This window comes from Dipodomys spectabilis, unplaced genomic scaffold, assembly GCF_019054845.1.
Source record: "Dipodomys spectabilis isolate Male_0828 unplaced genomic scaffold, ASM1905484v1 ptg000073l, whole genome shotgun sequence".
Classification (NCBI taxonomy): Eukaryota; Metazoa; Chordata; class Mammalia; order Rodentia; family Heteromyidae; genus Dipodomys; species Dipodomys spectabilis.
Genome location: NW_024870750.1, coordinates 991241 through 1013440, shown reverse-complemented (window position 1 = coordinate 1013440; position 22200 = coordinate 991241). Strand labels below are relative to the sequence as shown.

At 42.9% G+C, this 22200-nt stretch overlaps 1 protein-coding gene across 1 annotated transcript; it reads right to left on the bottom strand.

Annotated features, from left to right (window-relative positions):
* Positions 1-8454: 8454 nt before the first annotated feature.
* Mapk1ip1l (mitogen-activated protein kinase 1 interacting protein 1 like) lies at positions 8455-22200 on the bottom strand. The gene is made up of 4 exons (XM_042682566.1): positions 22070-22200; positions 13210-13231; positions 11797-12486; positions 8455-10031 (listed from the first exon to the last, which is right to left on the bottom strand). The coding sequence occupies exons 2-4, from the start codon at positions 13225-13227 to the stop codon at positions 10020-10022; spliced, it is 720 nt and encodes a 239-aa protein (XP_042538500.1). The 5' UTR covers positions 13228-13231; positions 22070-22200; the 3' UTR covers positions 8455-10019.

Below are 22200 nucleotides of genomic sequence, written 5' to 3'. Positions count from 1 at the left end.
ACTATCACTCCTGTTGTCTCTGGAGTTGTGGGGCTGTCCGCTGTACTTGATTGCTGAATCTTTTTGTACTGGCTGACACAATGCGTACTGAGTGGAACGCTTTCCAATGCCTCACCATTTGCCTAGAGCTGCCATTGGTAGACTGGGTTTATGGCCCAGTTCTTTCACAAAACATCTTGGTGTCAGTGTCAGACTTGACAGTAAGCTGAGTGGACCACTGCAAGACCTTGTATGTTTCTGTGTTTTTCACTGTTTCCTAAAGTCACTGAGATCTTCCATTATTAGCCTAAAAGAAGAAAAAGAAAAAAAAACCCAAGCCCCTCACTAGGCTTCTGTTCCTGCCTCCAGCATCAATCAGCACTATAGCTGTGCCTGTCTACTTTTCTCAGGGAGTCTGAGATAAACTGGGGATTCCTTTTATTTTTACTTATTTATTTTTTGCCACTCCTGGGGCTTGAACTCAGAGCCTGGGCACTGTCCCTGAGCTTCTTTATGCTCAAGGCTAGCGCTCTACCACTTGAGTCATAGCACCACTTGCAGCTTTCTCTGTTTATGTGGCACTTAGGCATCAAACCCAGGGCTTCATGTACGCTAGGCAAGCACTCTACCACTAGGATACATTCCTGGCCCCAGTGGCTTCCTTTTAATAGTAAGTGCTCAGGTTCTACTTTTTTTTTTTTTTTTTTTTAATTTTAGAAAGAGATTTCTTTGGCTCACAATTCTAGTGGCTGGAGGATTCAGGAAGTCTGGCACGAATATCTCAGTGAGGACTTGTTCACTGTGTCTGTGCTGCAAACAGAAAAGGATCTGGTTGTGTGTGGAGTGGTCTCTATCATTCTCTAATAGCCTGCTCTCGTAAGAGGTAACTCACGCTGTGGTCTGTATGGATGCTTTGTGGGGATGAAATCCCTGTGGCCTAATCAGTTACACTGTCTGTACTGGACTTTATCTCTTAAAGGTTCCATCCCTTTATCCGTGTTATATCAAGCTCCACATGCTTTTTTTTTTTTTTTTAAACACCCAAGTAGATACTGCACATGATGAATATCTCTTACCTTTGGAGTTAATAGAATGGATGCTCCTGTGAAGATGTCCCCCACTCAACAGCAGACTATCGGATGTCCATTTGCCCTTCCCCATATTTATCCCTCTTCCACTCCCCTCACCCACCCCCCTGATGTGCAAATGCTTTCCCTTACGCACAGTGTGAGTTACCTGCAAGTGACAATTCTGTGAATCAGACATGATTTCCCGCGCTTTTTCTTACGAAAGGGGGCAGTAGCAAGTGAAGTGAATAGTCAAGCTTGGAACATCTTAAGGCTTTCTGTTCTATGTAAACTGCTGTCAGCGAGTGTCTCCTGACATCACCAGACATAACACTGAATTGAGATCTATGGGCAGAATTATTATTATTATTGTTTTTGTTGGTCATGGGGCTTGAACTCTGGGCCTGGGCGCTGTCCCTCAGCTCTACCACTTGAGCCACAGCACCACTTCTGGTTTTCTTGTGGTTTATTGGAGATAAGAGCCCCATGGACTTTCCTGCCTGGGCTGGCTTTGAACCACAATCCTCAGATCTCAGCCTCCTGAGTAGCTAGGATTACAGGCGTGAGCCACTGGCACCTATTTATTTTTTGGTTTGTCGTGGGGCTTGAACTCTGGGCTTGGGCATTGTCCCTGCACTCTCCAGCTCAAGGCAAGTGCTCTACCACTTGAGCCACAGAACCTCTTCTGGTTTTCTAGTGGTTTTTATTGGCAATGAGTCTCACACTTTCCTGCCCAGGCTGGCTTTGAACCGCAATCCTCAAATCTCAGCCTCCTGAGTAGCTAGGATTACAGGCGTGAGCCACCAGCACCCGGCTTGATTTTTATTTTTGTGTGTGCCAGTACTGGGACTTGAACTCAGAGCCTGGCCACTGTTCTTTATCTTTTTCATGCAAAGCTGGCACTCTACCACTTGAGCTACAGCTCCACTTCTGAATTTTTGGTGGTTAGTTGGAGGTGAGGTTCATGGAGCTTGGTACTGGTGGCTCACACCTGTAATCCTAGCTATCTAGGGGGCTGAGATCCGAGGATCACGGTTCAAAGTCAGCCCAGGCAGGAAAGTCCATGAGACTTTTCAGCAGCAAAGAGTCAGAGTGCTCAGATTGGGTTGGTGCTTGCTGTTGGGAAGAGCATTATGCAAATAGCACGAATGAAGTAGTGACTGTGACAAAGTCTGAAGCAAAGACAGCCTGTGGCCTGCAGCTTTGCAAGGTTTCCCCAGTGTCACTGAGTGAGGAGGTCAGTTGAGCAGGGACAGCCAGCATGTTGATCACCCGAGGACTGTTGACAGCCCCCAGGAATTTCACCTTCTGGTGCCTGGCCCCAGCACCAAAATTGACACCACTGAATACTGCTGATTGGGTTAACAAGTATTTGCCATTTATTTCCTGTCCCGTAGAATTCTCTGGAATAACTTCGTCCACTCTCCCCACATATAATAAACACATGTGAGGCTGGAGGAAGTGAAATGTAGTTGGACCATACAGAGGTTTGGTGAGGTTTGTGTGAGGCATCTGGATATCCAAGAAAATAGGACATGATTTTAGGAGCTATTCAGCTTCTGAGGGGATTAAGGAAAAACTTGGCTGGTGCCAGCGGCTCCTATCTGTAATCCTAGCTACTGAGGAGGCTGAGATCTGAGGATCGCAGTTCCAAGCCAGCCTGAGTAGGAAGGTCCGTGAGACTCTTATCTCCAATAAACCACAAGAGAACCACAAGTGGCACTGTGGCTCAAGTGGTAGAGCGCTTGCCTTGACCTGAAGAGCTGAGGGACAGCGCCCAAGCCGAGTTCAAGCCCCACAACTGACCAAAGAAAAATCTTGGAGCTGTAAGGAAAGTTTTATTCTGATTTGGGAGACAAAAAAAAAAAAAAAAAAAGACACAATCAAGGCCATGAGACAAAATCTTGGAGGGATGCCTAGAAAAGTTGGAAACTTATTTCCACCATCCTTCTCTATCATCTCTCCCAAAAAGGCAAGCTTCCGGTTAAAATAGTACCGAAATGTAGCCCCATCTCACAAGAGCAGCTCAAGATAATGTAGCTGCAATGACATGAGATGGATCACCCCGCCACTTTTTTTGGTGCTAATAGTGAGGCTTGAATTTAGGGCCTGTGTGCACTCCCTGGCTTTCAGGCACTTTACCACTTGGGCCACAGCTCCATCTCCAGCTTTTTGTTGGTTAACTGGAGATGAGAGGCTTGAGGTGTTTTCTTTCCAGTTTTGGCTTTCAACTGAGAATTTCAAAAATCAGCCTCTTGGGCTGGGAAGTTGGCTCAGTGGTAGAGCACTTGTCTTGCATGCCTGAGGCCCTGGGTTCGATTCCTCAGCACCACATAAGCAAAAAGAAAAAAGCCGGAAGTGGTGCTGTGGCTCAAGTGGTAGAGTGCTAGCCTTGAGCTGAAGAGCTGAGGGACAGTGCCCAGGCCCAGAGTTCAGGCCCCATGACCGGCAACCCCCCCTCCCCCCCAAAAATCAGCCTCTTGAGTAGCTAGGATTATAGGCATGAGCCACCAATAACTGGATTTTTAAAAATATGTATATATATATCTACATATATATTTTTTTATTGTGAAAATACAGAGGGGTTACAGTTACATGAGCAAGGTAATGAGTACATTTCTTATCAAGCGTTATTGCCTCCTCAACTTTGTTTCCCCTTCCCATCCCTTCCCTCCCACCTCCTTCCACCCCCCGCCCCAATACCTGGGTTTTCTTTACTTTTAAAAGAGGCAAACTGAGTAATACCCTGAATAATATATGAATCTAGGGGTAGCTTCTATGCTAAAGCTTATTTTATAGAAGCTTTTTTATTCTCCTCAAATTTTTCACTGGTACTTTTTTTTTGCATACTGTATTTAGGATTACTATATAATTTATTCTTAGAACCAGGATACTTTGAAATGCTGATCATTTTGGAGATGGAGTCTTACAGACTCTTCTGCCTGGGGTGACTTTCAACCAAGACCTCTAAGACTCCAGCCTCCATCCATCTGAGAAGCTAGGGATTACAAACATGAACCATGGGGGCCTGTCTTGCTTTTATTATTTTGAGATAGGGTCTCACTTTATGGAGACTAAACCGTATTATTTATACTTCCTTCACGGCTGGGATGATAGAAGCCTGCCTCTGCACCATCTTATCTATTGAACTTTTCCCTTTAAATTGCATCTCCTGATGGCTAGGGATTATAAGCATGAGCCACCACACCTAGCTGGGTATTAATAATGATGTCTGGAAAACACAAATCAAAATTGTTCCAGGCAAATTGAGCTATATGGCCACTTACAGTTTAAGTTTTGTGTAGGTAAGCTTTTTTTTTTTTTTAAAATCACAATGAGTAATTTTGCTTTAAGGATTAGTGCCAAGTAGTACTATAGTGGTAAAAAGGCCCTGCCTGGGCAGGGTGACCCAGGAACGTTTGTCACATTCTGAGGCTTCCTGTTCTGTGCAACCTGCTGTCAGTGAGCTGATTCTCACTTCCCAAACACCACGCTGCAGTCTGAGCTGTCATTTCCCAACAGAGAAATGAACAACTGCTCCTGCTCCAGAACGGACTTTTCACTATGTTATGGCTTAATTGTAGGTGGCCACTTTGGGACATGGATTACCAAAACCTCAAACTTAAATTTGGTTGTTATGTTGCTCAATTACAAGGTAAAAAGCAGAAATCTCTTCCAAAACATTCGTTCTTCCCACTGCTCACATTGAAACTCCTGTGAACGGGAATGTGGCCTTTACTAAATGGGCAGCAGTTAGGATAATAGCTGTTGTTTGTCCCAGAAGTGGGAGTGGTGGCAACCCCTCTGCCATCAGAAAGGAGGTTGCTGAGGGAGGTTCTGGACCTTGGCAGATAACCTAGTTACACAGTGGCCTGGCCTTGCAGGGAGTGGAAACCAAGCTCACAATGGACACTGCTGCAGAAGGGGGCTTATAGAGGAAGGGCTCTTCCCAGTACCTCAGTGAAGCAAGTCACTTGCAGAGAGTTGTATTTCAGGAGCTTGTTTTCTTTACAGCAGGCAAGTCAATCAGGCTGTGGACTTACTCAAAACTGGGCCAGCAGAATAAAACACATGAAAAAACTGTGAAACCAAGAAAATACATTTTTTTTTTTTTACAAACAGCTTCCAGGTATAATTAATTTTAAAAAAGCAAGCAAGTTTATCTTTAAAAAAATCAACTATTACATCAATAGCCTATCTCTAGTTACCTCTGAAGAAACATTTGTCTTTGTTTACAAATATAGCAGCAGGTAAGAAAACCTAACCCTTTAGATTGTTCATAGTACAAACAAATGTATATCTCTCATCACATTTTAGGCAGTTTTAACTTAAAAGGCATAGACAATGTTATACATTAAAATTTTCATTATTAAGTAAATGGAAATGCATAATTTCAAGGAAAAAAATTCCAGAGCACCTGAGTCTGGTTTATTGAATGGTAACACATCTATGTTTATCAGGGCCAGGCAGCCAAGGTGCCTTTGTCTAGGGGAAGAGGAAAAACATCCTATTATTTACATACTAGAATAGTCATACTGCTCAAACTACATCTTAGTGATGTTTAATTAAAAAAAAAAAAAAGCACATCACACTTTGACCTCCAAATGCCCCAGGACTGGTCAAGTCACTATCCGCAAACACTCCCATCTAGGTAGCTAATCATGGATGTATTAACACACTCTGTTAAGGTCATCCTTGGACTCTGAGCTTCTCAAGGACAGGAATTGGCTTTCATCTCTTATCTGACCACTGGGCCTTAGACCTGCGTTGAACAGTCCTCAGTTCTGCAAACTTCTGGTTATAGAAGTTTGCAGAATATTTGAATAGTGATTACATTATTGGCAATTTTTGTTTTCCTTGGTAGAACTCTGAAAATAAACACAATAGTGTCTGTCTTCAATATTGCTTTACTAAAACTGGTCTTCCCTGCAAGCCACATACTTTCTAAGCAGTTTATCAGCGGGATGCATCTCAGTTTAGATTTATGCTTTTCAAGTACCTGCCACACTTGAAGGTCTGTGCTTAACTATTTGGGAGGCAATATACACCATGGTAAACAACTTCTAGAAAAGACTTGATTGTACTAAGACCCCAAATTCACCTCATTTTCTTTGCCCTTTGGGTAACTAGAAATGTGTATCTATATCTGAACAATCAACATGGTACTTTACATATAATATGGCTGTGGCTTCAGAGCTGTGAAGTAGCACACAAACGCAACTGTGGTTAGAACAGCAAAGCCTCCTTTAAGGAGCACTGATTCCTGAGCACTGTATAAATGAGGGCCTAAAGAACCTTTTTAAGGTTTCCATAGTGATATTTGGGCTCAACAGTTCAAAACCTACATGATTCCAAGTCCAGTAACACTGTTCTTGAATACATTCTAGCTATCTCATATCTAAAATCTCTTGTCTAAAGCCTGCTCTTCAGCATACTCCATCATTTAAACTCCCTTAACCATGTACCCTTGCTAATAAGCAGTCTCTTCCATAGACCAAGCTTAGCCCAGCATTTTTTTGTTTCTGTTTTGTCTGTTGTGGGGCTTGAACTCTTGGGCCTGGGTGCTGTCCCTGAACTCTTCAGCTTAAGGCAAGAGCTCTACTACTTGAGCCACAGCCCATTTCCATTTTCCTGGTGGCTAATTGGAGTCTCATGGACTTTCCTGCTCGGGCTGGCTTTGAACTGTGATCCTCAGATCTCAGCCTCCTGAGTAGCTAGGATTACAGGCATGAGCTACCAGCATCCAGCCCAGTCTGACTTTCTAAAAGCAATACCACTTCATTCCCTAAGTGAAAAAAAACAAAAACAAAAAAACTCCACCACCAAGAAACACAACAAAACCAAAACCCCAAACCATTTCTTATCTGATGTTCTCCCATTCGTTCACTGAAACTCTATCCTGAACCTAAAAATACTTTTTGGGGCTGGGAATGTGGCCTAGCATGCATGAAGCTCTGGGCGATTCCTTAGTTATCACCTAAACAGAAAAAGCCAGAAGTGGCTCAAGTGGTAGAGCATAGATTAGGGCAAATGACATTCAGGGACAGGGCCCAGGCTTTGAGTTAGCCCATCATTCCCACAGAAATGGAGACTTTCCCATCTCACCCCAAGGCAACTACGGAAGAATGCTCTGTACAGGAAGAATAACACCAATTCTAGTATCCCATTCTTAGTTCAAAAAGGAAGACTTCCGGGGGCTGGGAAGGTGGCTCAGTGGTAGAGCGCTTGCCTTGCATGCTCGAGGTCCTGGGTTCGATTCCTCAGCACCATATAAGCAAAAAGAAAAAAGCCGGAAGTGGCGCTGTGGCTCAAGAGGTACAACACTAGCCTTGAGCTGAAGAGCTGAGGGACAGCGCCCAGGCTCAGAGTTCAGGCCCCACGACCGGACCCAAAAAATAAATAAATAAAAGAACTTTAAAAAAAAAAAAAGGAAGACTTCCCAGATACAAGTCTTGAAGTCTTACAAGTTAGGTGGCAGTAGCATCCAGAGCATGGTGGGCAGACCGATCATGGGTAGTCACCTCACACACTTGGGCGTCATCTCAGACCCTGGACTCATTATCCTTCAAATCCTCTTCAACGGACTCCACACTTGTTATCTCTTCTTTTGGTCAAACTATGTAGTTTTAAGTACTACAAGCAAAACTAGTTGTTGATCTGGAGGGACAGCCAAAATAACCAGATATCTTTGTGGCCATCTTACTCTTCCTATCCCTCATATACTTCCCATTAGCCGACATCTTGATATTGCCTGAAAATTAGATCATAGTTCACACAGCTTACTTGTAGACTTGAGGCTAGTTTGACAACAGGATACTAGGGTATTGTAGATAGCCGCTCCTATCTTGCAAAGATGTATAATAAAGACTATTGTTACAGCTGTTTAAGAGCAGTCCTGGAACACTTCCTAGTCTTAAAATACCTAAGCAAATTAAGTGTCTACCTTAGCCTATTCTGAAAGTTTGACTCTTAACATATACTTAAGGGAGATTTAAATAAAGGTTGAATATTACTTTCTAAAGTGACCACCTTGTTTTTTTGAAAAGGAGGTAGTTATTCAAAATCACCATTCAACTGGCAGCATTTAACATGTTTTTTTTAAAAAAATATATACATTTAACACACACACACACACACACACACACACACACATACACACGCAAGTCCTGGGGCTTGAACTGAGGGCCTGGGCACTGTCTCTGAGCTTTTTTTGCCCAAGGTTAGTGTTCTACTATTTGAGTCACAACTCTTACTTCTAGCTTTTTTGAGTAGCTAATTGAAGATTTGTGTTTCATGGACTTTTCCCCATGATCCTCAGATCTCAGTCACCCCAGTAGCTAGGATTACAGGTGTGATCCACTGGCACCCAGCAAATTTAATATTCTTGACACTTTACTTATACAAGAAATAAGCTACTGAATATTTTATTTCAAAGTAAAAACAGAACTCAAGCATAAAATTTGCATACCAGTCAGAGTAACTTCAGAATACATTTTAGAAACCCAATGAATACATTCAGAAGTCCAAAACATTTCTGATATAAATAAGATCAAGTCGATCCCAAACCTAAGTCTCTGATTTATAGGCAAGGTGTCAAAAGTTACCAGGATTGTTTTGGATGTTACAGATTGAGAATAGTCAACACCTAAGCAATACAGTAACATGGCTTTAAATTCAGTTGCAGAGATCTACAGCTTATCTTTTCAGTGTTAGAGCTAGAGAATAACTTTAAAAAAAAAAAGATGGTACTCAATTCCACTTATTCACTTGTCAACAAATACAGAACGGAACTGTTAGCCATTAACACAGACTTTGTAAACTATGCAGGAAACAAAGACATAGCTCTGAAAGCTACTTTTTTGATTCATGCTGCACAGAGCAGTCATATCGGCATGACTTAGTTCTCTCAATATAACTGCTCTGTTCTTACAATAGACCTCTACTGTGCCGGTTTTCCCTATAGGGAAGAGTCAAGGGATTTGCTGTCTGCAAAGAACTCTGAGTGGGTCAGGGGAGGAGGCTACAGGGAAAGGGCTGAGCAGAGCTGCCTCAGGTTTTATGGGTATAAAATTACAATGAAGCAACTGTTGCAATGAAACAATTCCCAGGGTTTATCTACTTTGGGGTTCAAAATAAAGGAGAGAATTATTTCTTTCCTTCATAAACCACTCTAAAGCAACAAAGGGATCATCGATTCTCTAATAATATAACTTACATAAACGTTGGCATAGATTTTAGAAAGTTAGGGCTAGAGGGGTACGCAGTGCTAGAGTGCTTGCCTAGCATGTGCAAAGGCCCTGGGTTCCACCTCAGCAACACAAAGTTTTCATAAATGGCAGACTTCAGTGCTATATAACCTGTGTGGCAAAAATAAAAGATCAGAAAATTTTACTCAAAGCTCAAGGATAAATATGAACATTGTTTGGCTAGTGAACTCAATATCTGACAACTAAAAAAAAAAAATCTATCCAAAACGTAATCATAAGAGGACCACATTTATTTATCCTATAGAGCAGCACATCAAGTAGAATTGTTTGTTTAGGTTATAGTGTGATTGTTTCCAATGTCACTTTGGGGTAAATGTGATTATAGAAAACTACTTGAAATAATTTGCCAACATAGTTGCAGATTCTCGCAGTAATCCATACGTAACGCCTTAAAATTGTAATGGTGCAGTTTCATGATTTAAACAAATCATATCAAAGAACTATTCCAAATACTTCAATCACTTTAACTTCCATGAAAACCAAGTTAAAAAAAAATCACATCTGAATGATTTGCTTCCGTTTTTATCCGAATGCATCCATTTGATGAACTACATATCCAAGTTCAAGAGGCAGGTATCTTCTGAGAGGTGCTAGAGTTGTTTCATGAGTGGCCTCTATCAGAGAAAGAGCAAATCCGATATATGCACTGGTGTACACATACACGTACTTCAACAAGCAAAGCATCATTTCTTCATCCACTGTTAACTTAATGGTAAGACTGGAACAGAAAACAGAAAAGTCAACTTTTGGATGTTGTAAGCGGAGCTTATTATTAATTCCTTGATGTGGGTTAAAATAATTAATTGCTTAATAAACTAAAATAACACATCTCAGTCACTGACATACATTTTGCAAAAAAGTATTTTTTAGAGAATATATCTAACAAGAAGTAAGCTGAAGAAATTTTGATTCATTAAATTCATTAAGATGTATATACTTTTTTTTTGGGGGGGGGGGGAGCTGGTACCATGGCTAGAACTCTTACTAGGCTTGCTTGTTTACAACCTGCACTCTACCACTTGAGCCATGACTCCAGAAAAATGTTAACTATTTTGTTGGTTAACTGGACAGAGTCTTACAGATTTTTCTGCTCAGGCTGGCTCTGAACCTCTGTGCTCTAGATTTCAACCTCCCAAGTAGCATGTATTTCAGGTATAAGCCAACAGCATATATCTAGATTTTTTTCTTTTAAAGCTGAGGTGGCTATTTAATGAATCTAGTTGGAGATCTAATTCATTATCTTAAGGTGTAAGAGTTATCAAACAGGGTGCTGGTGGCTCACACCTGTAATCCTAGCTACTCAGGTGGCTGAGATCTGAGCATTGTGGTTCAAGGCTTAGCCAGACCAGAAAAGTCTAAGATTTTTCTCTCCCTTTAACCATCCTAGAACACTGGAAGTGGTGCTATGGTTCAAGTGGTAGTGTGCTCGTCTTGAGTGAAAGAGCTCAGGACTGCACCCAGGCCCTGAATTCAAGCTTTACAACTGGAGGGGTTGGGTGGGGGGAAAGTTAACCAATTTCCTTTTTAAGGAGAATCCTGAGTGGATAATCATTTGGCTTACCTCACAGAAATAGGTTGTTTTTCTGTTCTGTTATATACTCAAGACAGGCTTCTCAACTAAAATGTCAATCTTATTCCAGTTTGGTTGGCAAGAAAGCATAAAGCATTACATGCAACTGACAATCAAGAATAGAGGTATAATCTTGGGTTCAATGCTGTTTTAAGAATCTGCCAAAACTTTGGCTGAGAAATATCAAAGAGAATTGCCTGGAAAATGGGCTATGTTTGCCACCAAACCAATGCCTTAAGTTTTCTAAAAATCCACCTCTTTAATCAAGCAAGACAGAGGTTGCTTTTACTCATCTATGCTTTGGAGTCATTTAATTAAAACACTGAGAGATGAGAGATACACAACAAATGAAAACATCCCACAATAAAACAGCCCAATGAAATGCATCACAGAGTTTGTCTCAAGATGCTACTGAAAACTCTGCTTACTATATTACAAAGTCTCTGAGGGTCTTCAGACACATTTTCTATCTCTAAGAAGGAACACTTCTGCTCAGCCATCCCTGAAGGCTTCACATTATTCCTTTTTCTTTGCTAGTCCTGGGACTTGAACTTAGGGCTGAAGCTTCTGTCCCTGAGCTTCTTTGGCTCAAGGCTAGCATCACTTTCAGCTTTTTCTGTTTATGTGGTACTGGGGAATTGAACTCAGGGCTTTATGCACGCTAGGCAAGCACTCTACCACTAAGCCACATTCCCAGCCCACATTTTTTACTTTACACATTCAAACACTTAAAAGTTTTAGATGCAGAGCTTGGGATAAAACCTAGGGCCTTGCCTTGCAAATGCCACTGAGTTACACCCCCAGTCCAAGTTTCAAAGGCTTGTTAATTTGCCACCCAGAATGGGGAGGAACAATTACCTAGCTGTGCTTACATGACTATTAGTACATGCGACACAGCAAACTCAACACTCACATGGGGAGCACCAGGCATTGGTGGAGCACCAGAAGGTCCTGAAGGCACTTGAAAAGGATTATTGGGAGTAGGATAGAGTCCTGGCGTGGGATATGACCCTGCAGGGGCAGGGTAAGGTGCTGGTGGTCCCCAGGCTCCCGGGGGCACAGTGCCCCATGGAACAGGTGGTGCTGCTCCTGGTGCTTGGGGAGGAGGAGTGGGATAGGGCCCTGGGGATGGGTATGGCATATTAGCAGTAGGATACTGCCCTCCCATTCCAGGTGGCCAAGGTCCAGAAGCCATGGATCCCCATGGACCTAGACCAGCTGCAGCTGGATCTGTGGGAGCACCATACGGTCTAGGTAGCTCTGGAAATGGCATATTTGGTGTAGGATATGGCCCTGTGGGGCCACCTGGCACAGCTGGAGCTGGATAAGGACCACCAGGTGGGGGTCCAGAAGGAGGAAAGGGTGCTGGGGGTCCTGGCGGTGGTCCAGCGGGAGGCACAGATGGATACATTCCTGTGGGTGCTGGTCCAAAAGGCACAGTGGACGGTGTTGCACTTGGGGGGAGTCCAGATGGCACAGATGGTGGAGCACTTGGGTTATTCCAAGGATTGGATCCTGGCCAGCCTTGTGGAGGTTGGCCAGGTTTTGTATTGCTCACAGCAGAGGTTTTGGCAGGTGAATGTTCAGGTAGTGCATCTGCCAACTGGAATACAAAATAGGTATGTCTTAGCTATCTCACCCAGGTACAAGGCAGACCAAGCATGAATATGAGTGGTTAGTATCAACTTTAGAGTGCCAATTCTTCAGAGGAGCTCAACTTTTCCCAAATACAACTAGTCATATTGTGCTGCCTTTCTGTGTTGTATTAACACAACAGGGAACAGTAATTAAGGAGACAGAATTTGAGTCAAGATCTGGATTCAAATCCTGGCTTTACTCCAAGTCACATACCTTCTCTGAAACTCCGCATTTTCAAAAGCAGTTTCAGGGTTAAGATTATTCTTAAAGGAGATAGTTTCTTTTCTTAGCCTTCTTATTTATTTGCTTTTTGTAGAGCTGAGGACAGAGCAGGGCCTTACACTTGCCAGGCCAAGCAAGTGCTTCCACTGAGCTAAATCCTCAACCCCTCACAAGACAGATACTTTGTGTAACACACTGGACATACTGCTTGGCATAAAATAACTTTCAGTGAATGCTGGGACTATTACTATATAAAAAAGAAAAGAACACAAAAATCTTCACTTAAGAATTCATGAACCTTTTAAACATGCTGCATCTGCGTAAATCAAAGCAAATCACAGGTCCCCCAAATCTACGCATCACACCAAAGTATTCTTTTCAAATTAAAATACTTAAGATGATCTACAGTTAGGGTACTTTTCTTAAAAGCCAAAAACCTTACCAAAGATAAATACATCAAACTTACCGAAAATTCATCAGACATTTTCCTAAAGAAAGAAAGAAAATTTCACAATCAGTGCTTACCACTTCTTTTACATATATAGATATATATTTCCTTTTTTTTTTTTTTTCTTCTTAGTATTGGGGTCTGTACTAAGGCCTTTACATGTAGTAGGTAGCATTCCAATGTCTGAGCCAAAACTCCAGCCCTTTTTGGTGGTTACTGTTAGATAGGGTGTTAGATAGCCCAAGGCTAGCCTTGACTGAAAAGTACATGTTACTACACCCAGATTTTTCTGTTGAGATGAGGTCTTAAGTTTTTTCCCATGCTAGTATTGATTCTAACTCATCTCTGGTCCTAAGCAGCTGATTACAGATGGGAGCCACTGATACAAGGTTTTATACTATCAGAGTAGAATCTACATTTATATCATCATCTTTTTTTTTGGCCAGTCCTGGGGCTTGAGTCTAGGTGCTGTCCTTGAGCCTCCATGTACGCAAGGTTACCAGGTAAGCCACAGAGCCACTTTCCAACTTTTTCTGAGTGGTTTGAGTTTTATGGACTTTTCTGCCTGGACTGGTTTTGAACTGTGATTTTCAGAGCTCAGCCTCCTGAATAGGATTTATAGGCACGAGCCACCAGCACCCAGCTTATATCACCTTTTTTAATAAAGGAAAAAATTCTTACTCAAGTGATCTTGAGTGATCAAGAGATCCCTGGAAAGATGACCTGCTGCAACCTTCAAGCAGTAGAGACTAAAGGCCCAGCTAACCTCTCAGAGCCACAATTTATACTGTGATTTTTGTGTCAGTTTAGATTTTTAAACAATGATATAGAACAATTATTGTTTATAACATTAGCATATAACATCAAGAAAAAGCACCAGAAGTAGTAGCAAGCACTCTACCACTGAGCCATCTTCCCAGCCCCCTCCATCCCCATAAGACTACCACATCTTGACTTGGGGGCTTTTAACGGTTAACTGGAGACAGAGTCTCAGGGATTTTTCTGCCTGGGATGGCTTTGAACAGTGATGCTCAGCTCTCAAGCTCCTGAATAGTAAGCTTACAGGTATGAGCCAATAGCATCCAGTTTGGAAGGTAAAATATTTCAATATCCTATTTATAGTTCAGTGAATTTATTGCCATCAATTTTACTAATTTTTATTTACTTATCAACTGTAGTATTGAGGATGGAACCCAGAGCCATACTAGACAATTTCAGGATGTACTTAAAATGTCAAATCTTATACCTAGTAAACATTTCAAGTTAAACTGAAGTATAATTAACTCTGGATATAAAACTGTTAAGTGTTGGGCTGGGAAGGTGGCTCAGTGGTAGAGTGCTTGCCTTGCATGCATGAGGCCCTGGGTTCAATTCCTCAGCACCACATAAGCAAAACAAAACAAAACAACAACAACAACAACAAAAAAACAACCAGAAGTGGCACTGTGGCTCAAGTGGTGGAGTGCTAGCCTTGAGCTGAAGAGCTCAGGGACAGCGTCCAGGCCCTGAGTTCAGGCCCACGACCGGACCCTCCCCCCCCAATAAAAAACAAAAAACACACACTCAGCAAACTTTAAGTGCTCCTGTGCCAACTGTATATGCCCTTGTAACCACCACCAAACAAAATACAGAACATATCCGTCACTCCAGAAAATCATGTTTATGTACCTGTGCCATCACTTTTTGGCTTATTTCTGCCTGGTTTGTTTGTCGGTAGTGGAACTTGAACTTGGCTTGGCACTGTCCCTGAGCTCTTCAGCTTAAGGCAACCACTCTACTACTTGAACCACAGCACCCACTTCTGGGTTTCTGGTGGTTAATTGGAGGTAATCATGGACTTTCTTGCCTGGGCTGACTTTGAACCACGATCCTCAGATCTCAGCCTCCTAAGTAGGTAGGTTACTGGCACCCAGTTTTCTGCCTGTTTTTTGACTTGGTCTTTTGTCCTTAATCATTTTACTAGTTAGTAAGACATCCTCATTTTTCTTCCTCACTGCTTTGTTAGCAAGCAAAAGAACACAATGTCATATACAAGGCAAAATTTCCTCCTAGGTTCTTTTTACTTTTTGTTATTTTTTGCCATCCTGGGGCTTGAACACTCAGGACCTGTGTACCATCCTTGAGCCTTTGTACTCAAGGCTAGTCCTCTACCACTTGAGCACGGCGCCACTTCCGGCTTTAGTAGTAGACAAAGAGTCTCATGGACTTTACTGCCCAGGCTGGCTTTGAACTATGGTCCTCAGATCTTACCTTCCTGAGTAGGTACAGGTATGAACAGGTATGAAGCACTGGAACACCACTCTGGAGTTCTTTATAATTACAGAGCTTTTTTTTTTTTTGGTCCCGTCGTCGGCCTGAACCCTAGGCCTGGGCGCTGTCCCTCAGCTCTTCAGCTCAAGGCTAGTGCTCTACCACTTGAGCCACAGCGCCACTTCTGGCTTTTTTTTTTTCTTTCTGCTTATGTGGTGCTGAGGAATTGAACCCAGGGCCTCATGCATGCAAGGCAAGCACTCTACCACAGAGCCACCTTTCCAGCCCCTTGAGAGCTATTTTTTTATGTAGCTCATTTATTTTCCTCTACATGTAACATCTGGATTTTGTGATTATATTTAGAAAGGGCCATTCCAAGATTTTGTTTTATTTTGGGTCCGGTCATGGGCCTGAATCTGAGCCTGGGCGCTGCCTCTCAGCTCTTCAGCTCAAAGTTAGCGCTCTACCCACGTGAGCCACAGGGCCACTTCTGGCTTTTTTTTTTTGGCTTATGGGTGCTGAGGAATCGAACCCAGGGCCTCAAGCATGCAAGGCAAGCGCTTTACCACTGAGCCACCTTCCCAGCCCCCACCACTCCAAGATTTTTTTAAAAAATTCTTTCTTATAATATATTCGTGGCTTCTTGCCTAATATCTTTCAATTCTACCAAGCAGTAATTACCAAATAATATAGCCTTTCCTCAACTAATTGAACAAATTCTCTTTAATACATTTTACTACAGTTACTGACAACTAGTATTTATTGAGAGTTTGGCATAGAACAGATGTGTTCCAGGGTTGGGAAGTGGCTCAATGGTAGAGCGCTTGCCTTGCATGCATGAGGCCCTTGGGTTCAATTCCTCAGCACCACATAAGCAAAAAGAAAAAAGCTGGAAGTGGCACTATGGCCCAAGTGGTAGAGCGTTAGCCTTGAGCTGAAAAGTTGAGGGACAGTGCCCAGGCCCAGAGTTCAGGCCCCACAACTGGACCCCCCCCCCAAAAAACAGATGTGTTCCAATGATACCAATTCTTTTATCACTTCTCTATCCCCAGTTAAAGCCAGGGAAAAGGGAGTCTAGCAAGTTAACTTAAGGTCTTAAGCTACTGATACGCAGAGTAGAGGTTCAAATCCATGTATAGTCAGGCTTCAGAGCCTAGTGCTTGACAAGCTGCAAGTGCTTGACAAGTTACTCCCACAGGTACACTGGACTCTTCTGCTCATCTGCACTGTAGCATCTTCGTATTTTAAAACAGATTTTATTGCCAACTAGCTTATACTTCTTTTCAACTTTTCCTAAACATTCTTGTTCACTTTTTTCCAGATTATTTTGTAAAAAATAAAACCTGCTGTTATTCTGGTTAGAAATGCATTAAGTTTACAGATCAATTTAGGAGACACAAATCTCATTTAAGAACAGGCATCTCTTTCTAGTTGCCATAGTTGTCATTTGGTTTGTTCACTTTTACCTTTTTGGGGTGTGATGGGGATCTCTCTATGTTCACCTAAGCTGGAATGTACTCATGCATTCAATCTTTCTACTCAAGATTCCTGAGTAGCTGGGCTTAAAGGTGTGTGCCCCTTACCTGCCTTAGATTTTCAAGTTAGACCTCTTATGCATTTCTTATGTTCTTTTGTTCAAGACTAGTGCACTTGAGCTACAGCTCCACTTCCAGCTTCTTCCTTTTTCTGGTAGTTTATTAGATATGTTTCACAGACTTTCATGCCCAGACTGGCTTCAAACCATGATTCTCAGGTTGCAGCCTCCCGTGTAACTAGGATTATAGGCATGAGCCATCAGTGCCTTGCTGGATTATATTATTCTTAAATGACAATTGATTCTTCTTTTTTTTTTGGTTGGTCATGGGGTTTGAACTCGGCCTGGGCACTGTCCCTGCGCTCTTCAGTTCAAGGCAAGCGCTCTACAGCTTGAGCCACAGTACCACTTCCAGTTTTCGAGTGGTTTATTGGAGATGAGAGTCTCACGGACTTTCCTGCCTGGGCTAGCTTTGAACCACAATTCTCAGATCTCAGCCTCCTGAGTAGCTAGGATTACAGGCGTGAGCCACCGACGCCCGGCGACAATTGATTCTTATTTCATTAAATTTACTTTCTCTTTCCAATATTTAGAGCTCTTTTCTCTTAAGCACGAGGTAGTTTTCAAACAATGAAATGTTTACTGGTGATAAGAACAGTGACCTTGCTCCCAATTCTCTTGAAAATGTTTCAAATGTTTAAGTATGATTCTCATTTTCGGTTTGAGGTTTTAACAAAACTATACAGAGAAAGCTTTTTTTTTTGGTCGATCGTGGGGCCTGAACTCTGGGCCTGGGCACTGTCCCTCAGCTCTTCAGCTCAAGGCTAGCACTCTACTACTTAAGCCACAGTACCACTTCCAGCCTTTTCTGCTTATGTGGTGCTGAGGAATCAAACCCAGGGCCTCATGCATGCAAGGCAAGCACTCTACCCCTAAGCCACCTTCCTAGCCCCACAGAGAAAGCTTTTATTTATTCTGTTACTAGATTTATTTATTCCTGTTCCACTACTTTAAAAAATTAGGCCAAACAATTTCTTCAGAAGATTGCTCAGTATCTAATGGGTTGATCTCATAATTTTTTTCCTTGAACTACCATATAATTATGAGTATACTTATACTGGATCATCCTTAAGATATTTATTTTATGTATCTGTTCTGGGGCTTGAACTTGGGGCTTGGGCTCTGTCCCTGAGCTTCTTTTTGCAAAAGACTAGTGCTGTACCACTTGGGCCACAGCTCCACATCCAGCCTTTTCTGAGTAGTTTATTGGCGTTATGAGTCTTAGGGACTTTTCTGCCCGGGCTGGCTTTGAACCACTACCCTCAGATCTCAGCCTCCCGAATAGCTAGGATTACAGGTGTAAGCCACCAGCACTTGTTAAAACCTTTAATTATACTGAGGAAAAACAAATGGAAAGAATATGAAGCTTAAGGCATACAGCTGTATCTTTGCTTTTTATTCAGAAGAATCAAAAATGCATCTTGAATGTACAGAAAATACAATCTACTTATTTAAGTAATAAGATTTGTTATACACTAGAGTACATAGCCAATTACTCTTAAGGACTAATGCTAGAAGAAACGATGAATGCATAATTAAGTTTAAAGTCTACATAAGACTGACAGGCTTTCTGAGTAGGGTGAGCTTTTCTGTAATGAAGTGCACATTAATTCTGGAGTAGAGACTAACAAAGTGACCCATTCAGTTTCATATGGTGTGGCTGTTCAGGTTTTCAGACTGCACTTTTCCAGGTAGTTTTTGAAAAACATATACACAATATTCTGTTAATATTAGTTAGAAAGTTTCATACAACAGATTATTCAACATACTGATTTACCCTCAACTAAAATTTTAAATTCAAAATCAAAGTACGGAAGATAGGACCAGAATCTTATGACGATACTATTGAAACCCAAACTAAAACCATTACAAAAAGTATACTTTGCTGTTCTATTATTGCCTTAGTAATTTGCTCTCCATGCTTAGGATAAACAGTGTTCATGTTAACTGGAAGCATTCCAATCTCTCTGGGATATACATTCATTTAAAAAAGGTAAACCATAAGGGTGGTTATACTGATTCAACCTGAACAAAGTTGCAGAATGTAAAAAGGTCTCAATTTTCTAAAAACCTGAATGATGCTAATTATTAAAAATGAGGATAATGTAACCTTGCACTTGTCAAAAGAGTTTCTAATTAAGCATGTTTTTATAGTGATGCTTGCCCACAATCCTAGTATGTGGGAAGCTGTTGTTATTTGGGAGAATGTGAGTTCAAGGTCAGCCTGGGCACACAGTGAGATTGTGTCTCAAAAATACTACAAAAGTTTTTTTTTTCTTTTTAGTATAATATTAACTCCAAAATTTTCCATTACTACTTCCTGACATATCTGAAAAATATTTTGTGAGGCAAGAATTCTGTAACAGAGTATAAAATTTCTTTTGTACTAGTAATGTATGTTATACTTCAGTAATTCCTATGGCTTTTAGAATAAAAATGACAATTCAATCACCAGAAGAAAGCTGAACTCAGTCCATTAGGATTTACAAGCAATACTTCAAAGGGTCACCCAATCGTGATTGATAAAGAAATGTTTGAGAGCATATATCCATGAAAGCTGAACATCAATCCTTTTGATAAAAGCAAACTCTAACAAGAGACCATTTTCCTATCAAAGGGCCCTAGTGACTTACTCCTTGGGAGGCTGAGACCAGCTAGATCAAGGTTCAAAGTTAGCCCAGGCAGGAACAGCCAAAGAGAGTCTACTTCCAATTAACTAGCAAAATGCTAGAGTGGAGATAAGGCTCAAGTGGTAGAGTGCCAACTATGAGCATATAAAGTTTAGGGAGAACAAGAGGCCCTGATTTCCAGCATGCCATGTGAGCACGTGCACACACACGCAGTCACACACACAATAATTCCTAGCTACCTCAAAGATAATTGAACAGTAACACAGCAATCTATGATGCACTAAAGAAATATATTAAGAGGAAACAGGATTTACACTAAGGGAAATCAAGATTTTTGTGTTGATTTTAGTATGGGACAGGCTGATGCTATTGCACTGAAGACAAATAATATTGGCTCATTTATCAGATTACATTTCATTAAAAAAAAAACTGGGCAACTGGAGGAACTGGGGTACAAAGTTTTTGAACACTTTCAACCCCCATAGTAGCTTTTACAATTTATTTAAATACTTATTGGACACCTGTGCTTTTGGAAGCTAGTAGCATAGCACAGACATTCTGGCGAAGTGGTGCCTCTGCAATCTAGAGGGGAAATAAAGGAGTAGAATGTTATACAGGCTCTAGGGTTAAGTTTGTGGAAAATCTGTGGGGACTCATGGGCAGTTCAGATTGGCTGGAACAAAGCAAAGAAAAAAGAAAGCAACATGAAAGTTTTAGAAGTGAAACCTTAGACAAGAATTTGAATCCATTCACTTAGCCAGCTTATCTCAGGGCCACTTCAGTTTCTTCACCTGTATAGAATGGGTCAGTAATAATGTATGGAGACTAAATGGTTGTATACTAAAAGTACCTACAACAGTGTAGGCAACAAGTATCAAATTTTCTTATCTTCCTTTGCATATGTATATGCATATAGTATAAATTTAAAGAGTGGCTGCCTAATTAAAACTGCAGCTCTTCACAGGCTGGCTGGATTCTGGACAAGTCCAATTCTCCAAACCTCAAAGGTGCAGGTAGAAGAGGCTCCACCTCACAGACTGCTGAGACAGAAACAAATCTCTTAGTCACTGGCTGGCAAAGAGCAAAAAACTCAACAAATGCTGACTTTCACAACTGCTACAATAGGTCCAGAAAACTTTATAAGCAGCCTTCAACCCAGAAACCCCCTGCCATGAGTGAAACTCCCAAGTTCGGCTCATTTGATAATAAAAATCGAATCTGAAGCTACTTAACAGTTTTTATTGAATCTCATTGATGTACTAAATATTCTATTTACGCAGGTCTTTTCTCCCCTTTTTCGCAGCGTTGGGGATTGAACCCAGGTTCTCACAGGCCAGCCACAGATCCCGTACAAGTATTCATTTTGGAATTGGGCTGAGGTCGGGGAAATGCTGACTCTGCTGGGGTTAATCTTCGTCTTTCTAAGCTATAAGAACCCAGTTATCTCAATTCCCAACCATACTGGTCCTAGGGGTTGCAGGAGAAGGGATCGCATCACCCTTCCTCCCAGAACAAAACCACGTATGCAGTTCCAGGGTGTTCGGAAGCAAAGTTTTGCATCAGGGTCTCGGGGAGACACCTGTACACAAGTCTCTGTTCCTCCGGACCAGTGAGCACTGCTATACACAAAGGGCTCCGGGAACACTGCTGAAGGCCACCCCGGCAGTGAGGCTGGCTGGGGCTTTCAACCCCAACCCTCTCCAGGTGGGCACGTGTGTAGTCTTCCTCGCGCGCGGTCAGGCACGACTCGTAGTTTCCCAAGTAAAGGGAGGGGGGAGGAGAGGGAGAAATGCTGCGACTATTTACAAGCGATCACGCACAAAGCGAGCTCCCAGGAAGAATGTGACCCCCGCGTTGGTAGGTGAGTCGCCAGGAGAGCAAAAACTACGACCACCGAGAACGCTGTCACCTAATGGCTCCGCTCCCACGTCGGGGATGCTGGCGATGAATCCCTTCGGGCCTTTTCTATTAGGAATGAAGTGACGGGGTAGTGGCGGCGGGTGGGGGTGGGGGGGTCAGGGCCGAGGGGCGCGAGACCCGCGGCCCCGCAGGGCCCGAGGAACAAAGGGAGCCCGGGATCAGGCGGAGCGAACCGGCCTGGGAGCGGGTCGCGCCCGCCGGGCCCGGTGGGGGAGGGGAGGCCGGCGGCGCGCCCCGACTCTCGCCGGGCCTCGGGAGGCTCGAGCGCCGCGAGCCCGCCCGGCCGTCCCGACGGCCGACGGCAGCCCCGTCCGCGTGCGGCGGGGGACCCGGAGCCGCGGGGCCCTCGGCCCCCAAGCAGCGCGCGGCCCCCGGGAATGGAGTGAACTCCCGGCGCCTCCGCACCGCGCCCCACTCCCGCCAGTCCCGCGCCCTCCGCTCCGCAGACCCCTCCGCTACCCCGCCCGTGCCAAAGCAGCCTCACCTGGCAAGATCGGAGCCCGAGGCACAGCGCAGCAGCGGCGATGGCTCCGAGGGAAGGAGACGCCGAGGAACCGCGCGGCGGTCGCACTGACGGCAGCGGCGGAGGCAGCACCACAGCAGCGCGCGGCTCCT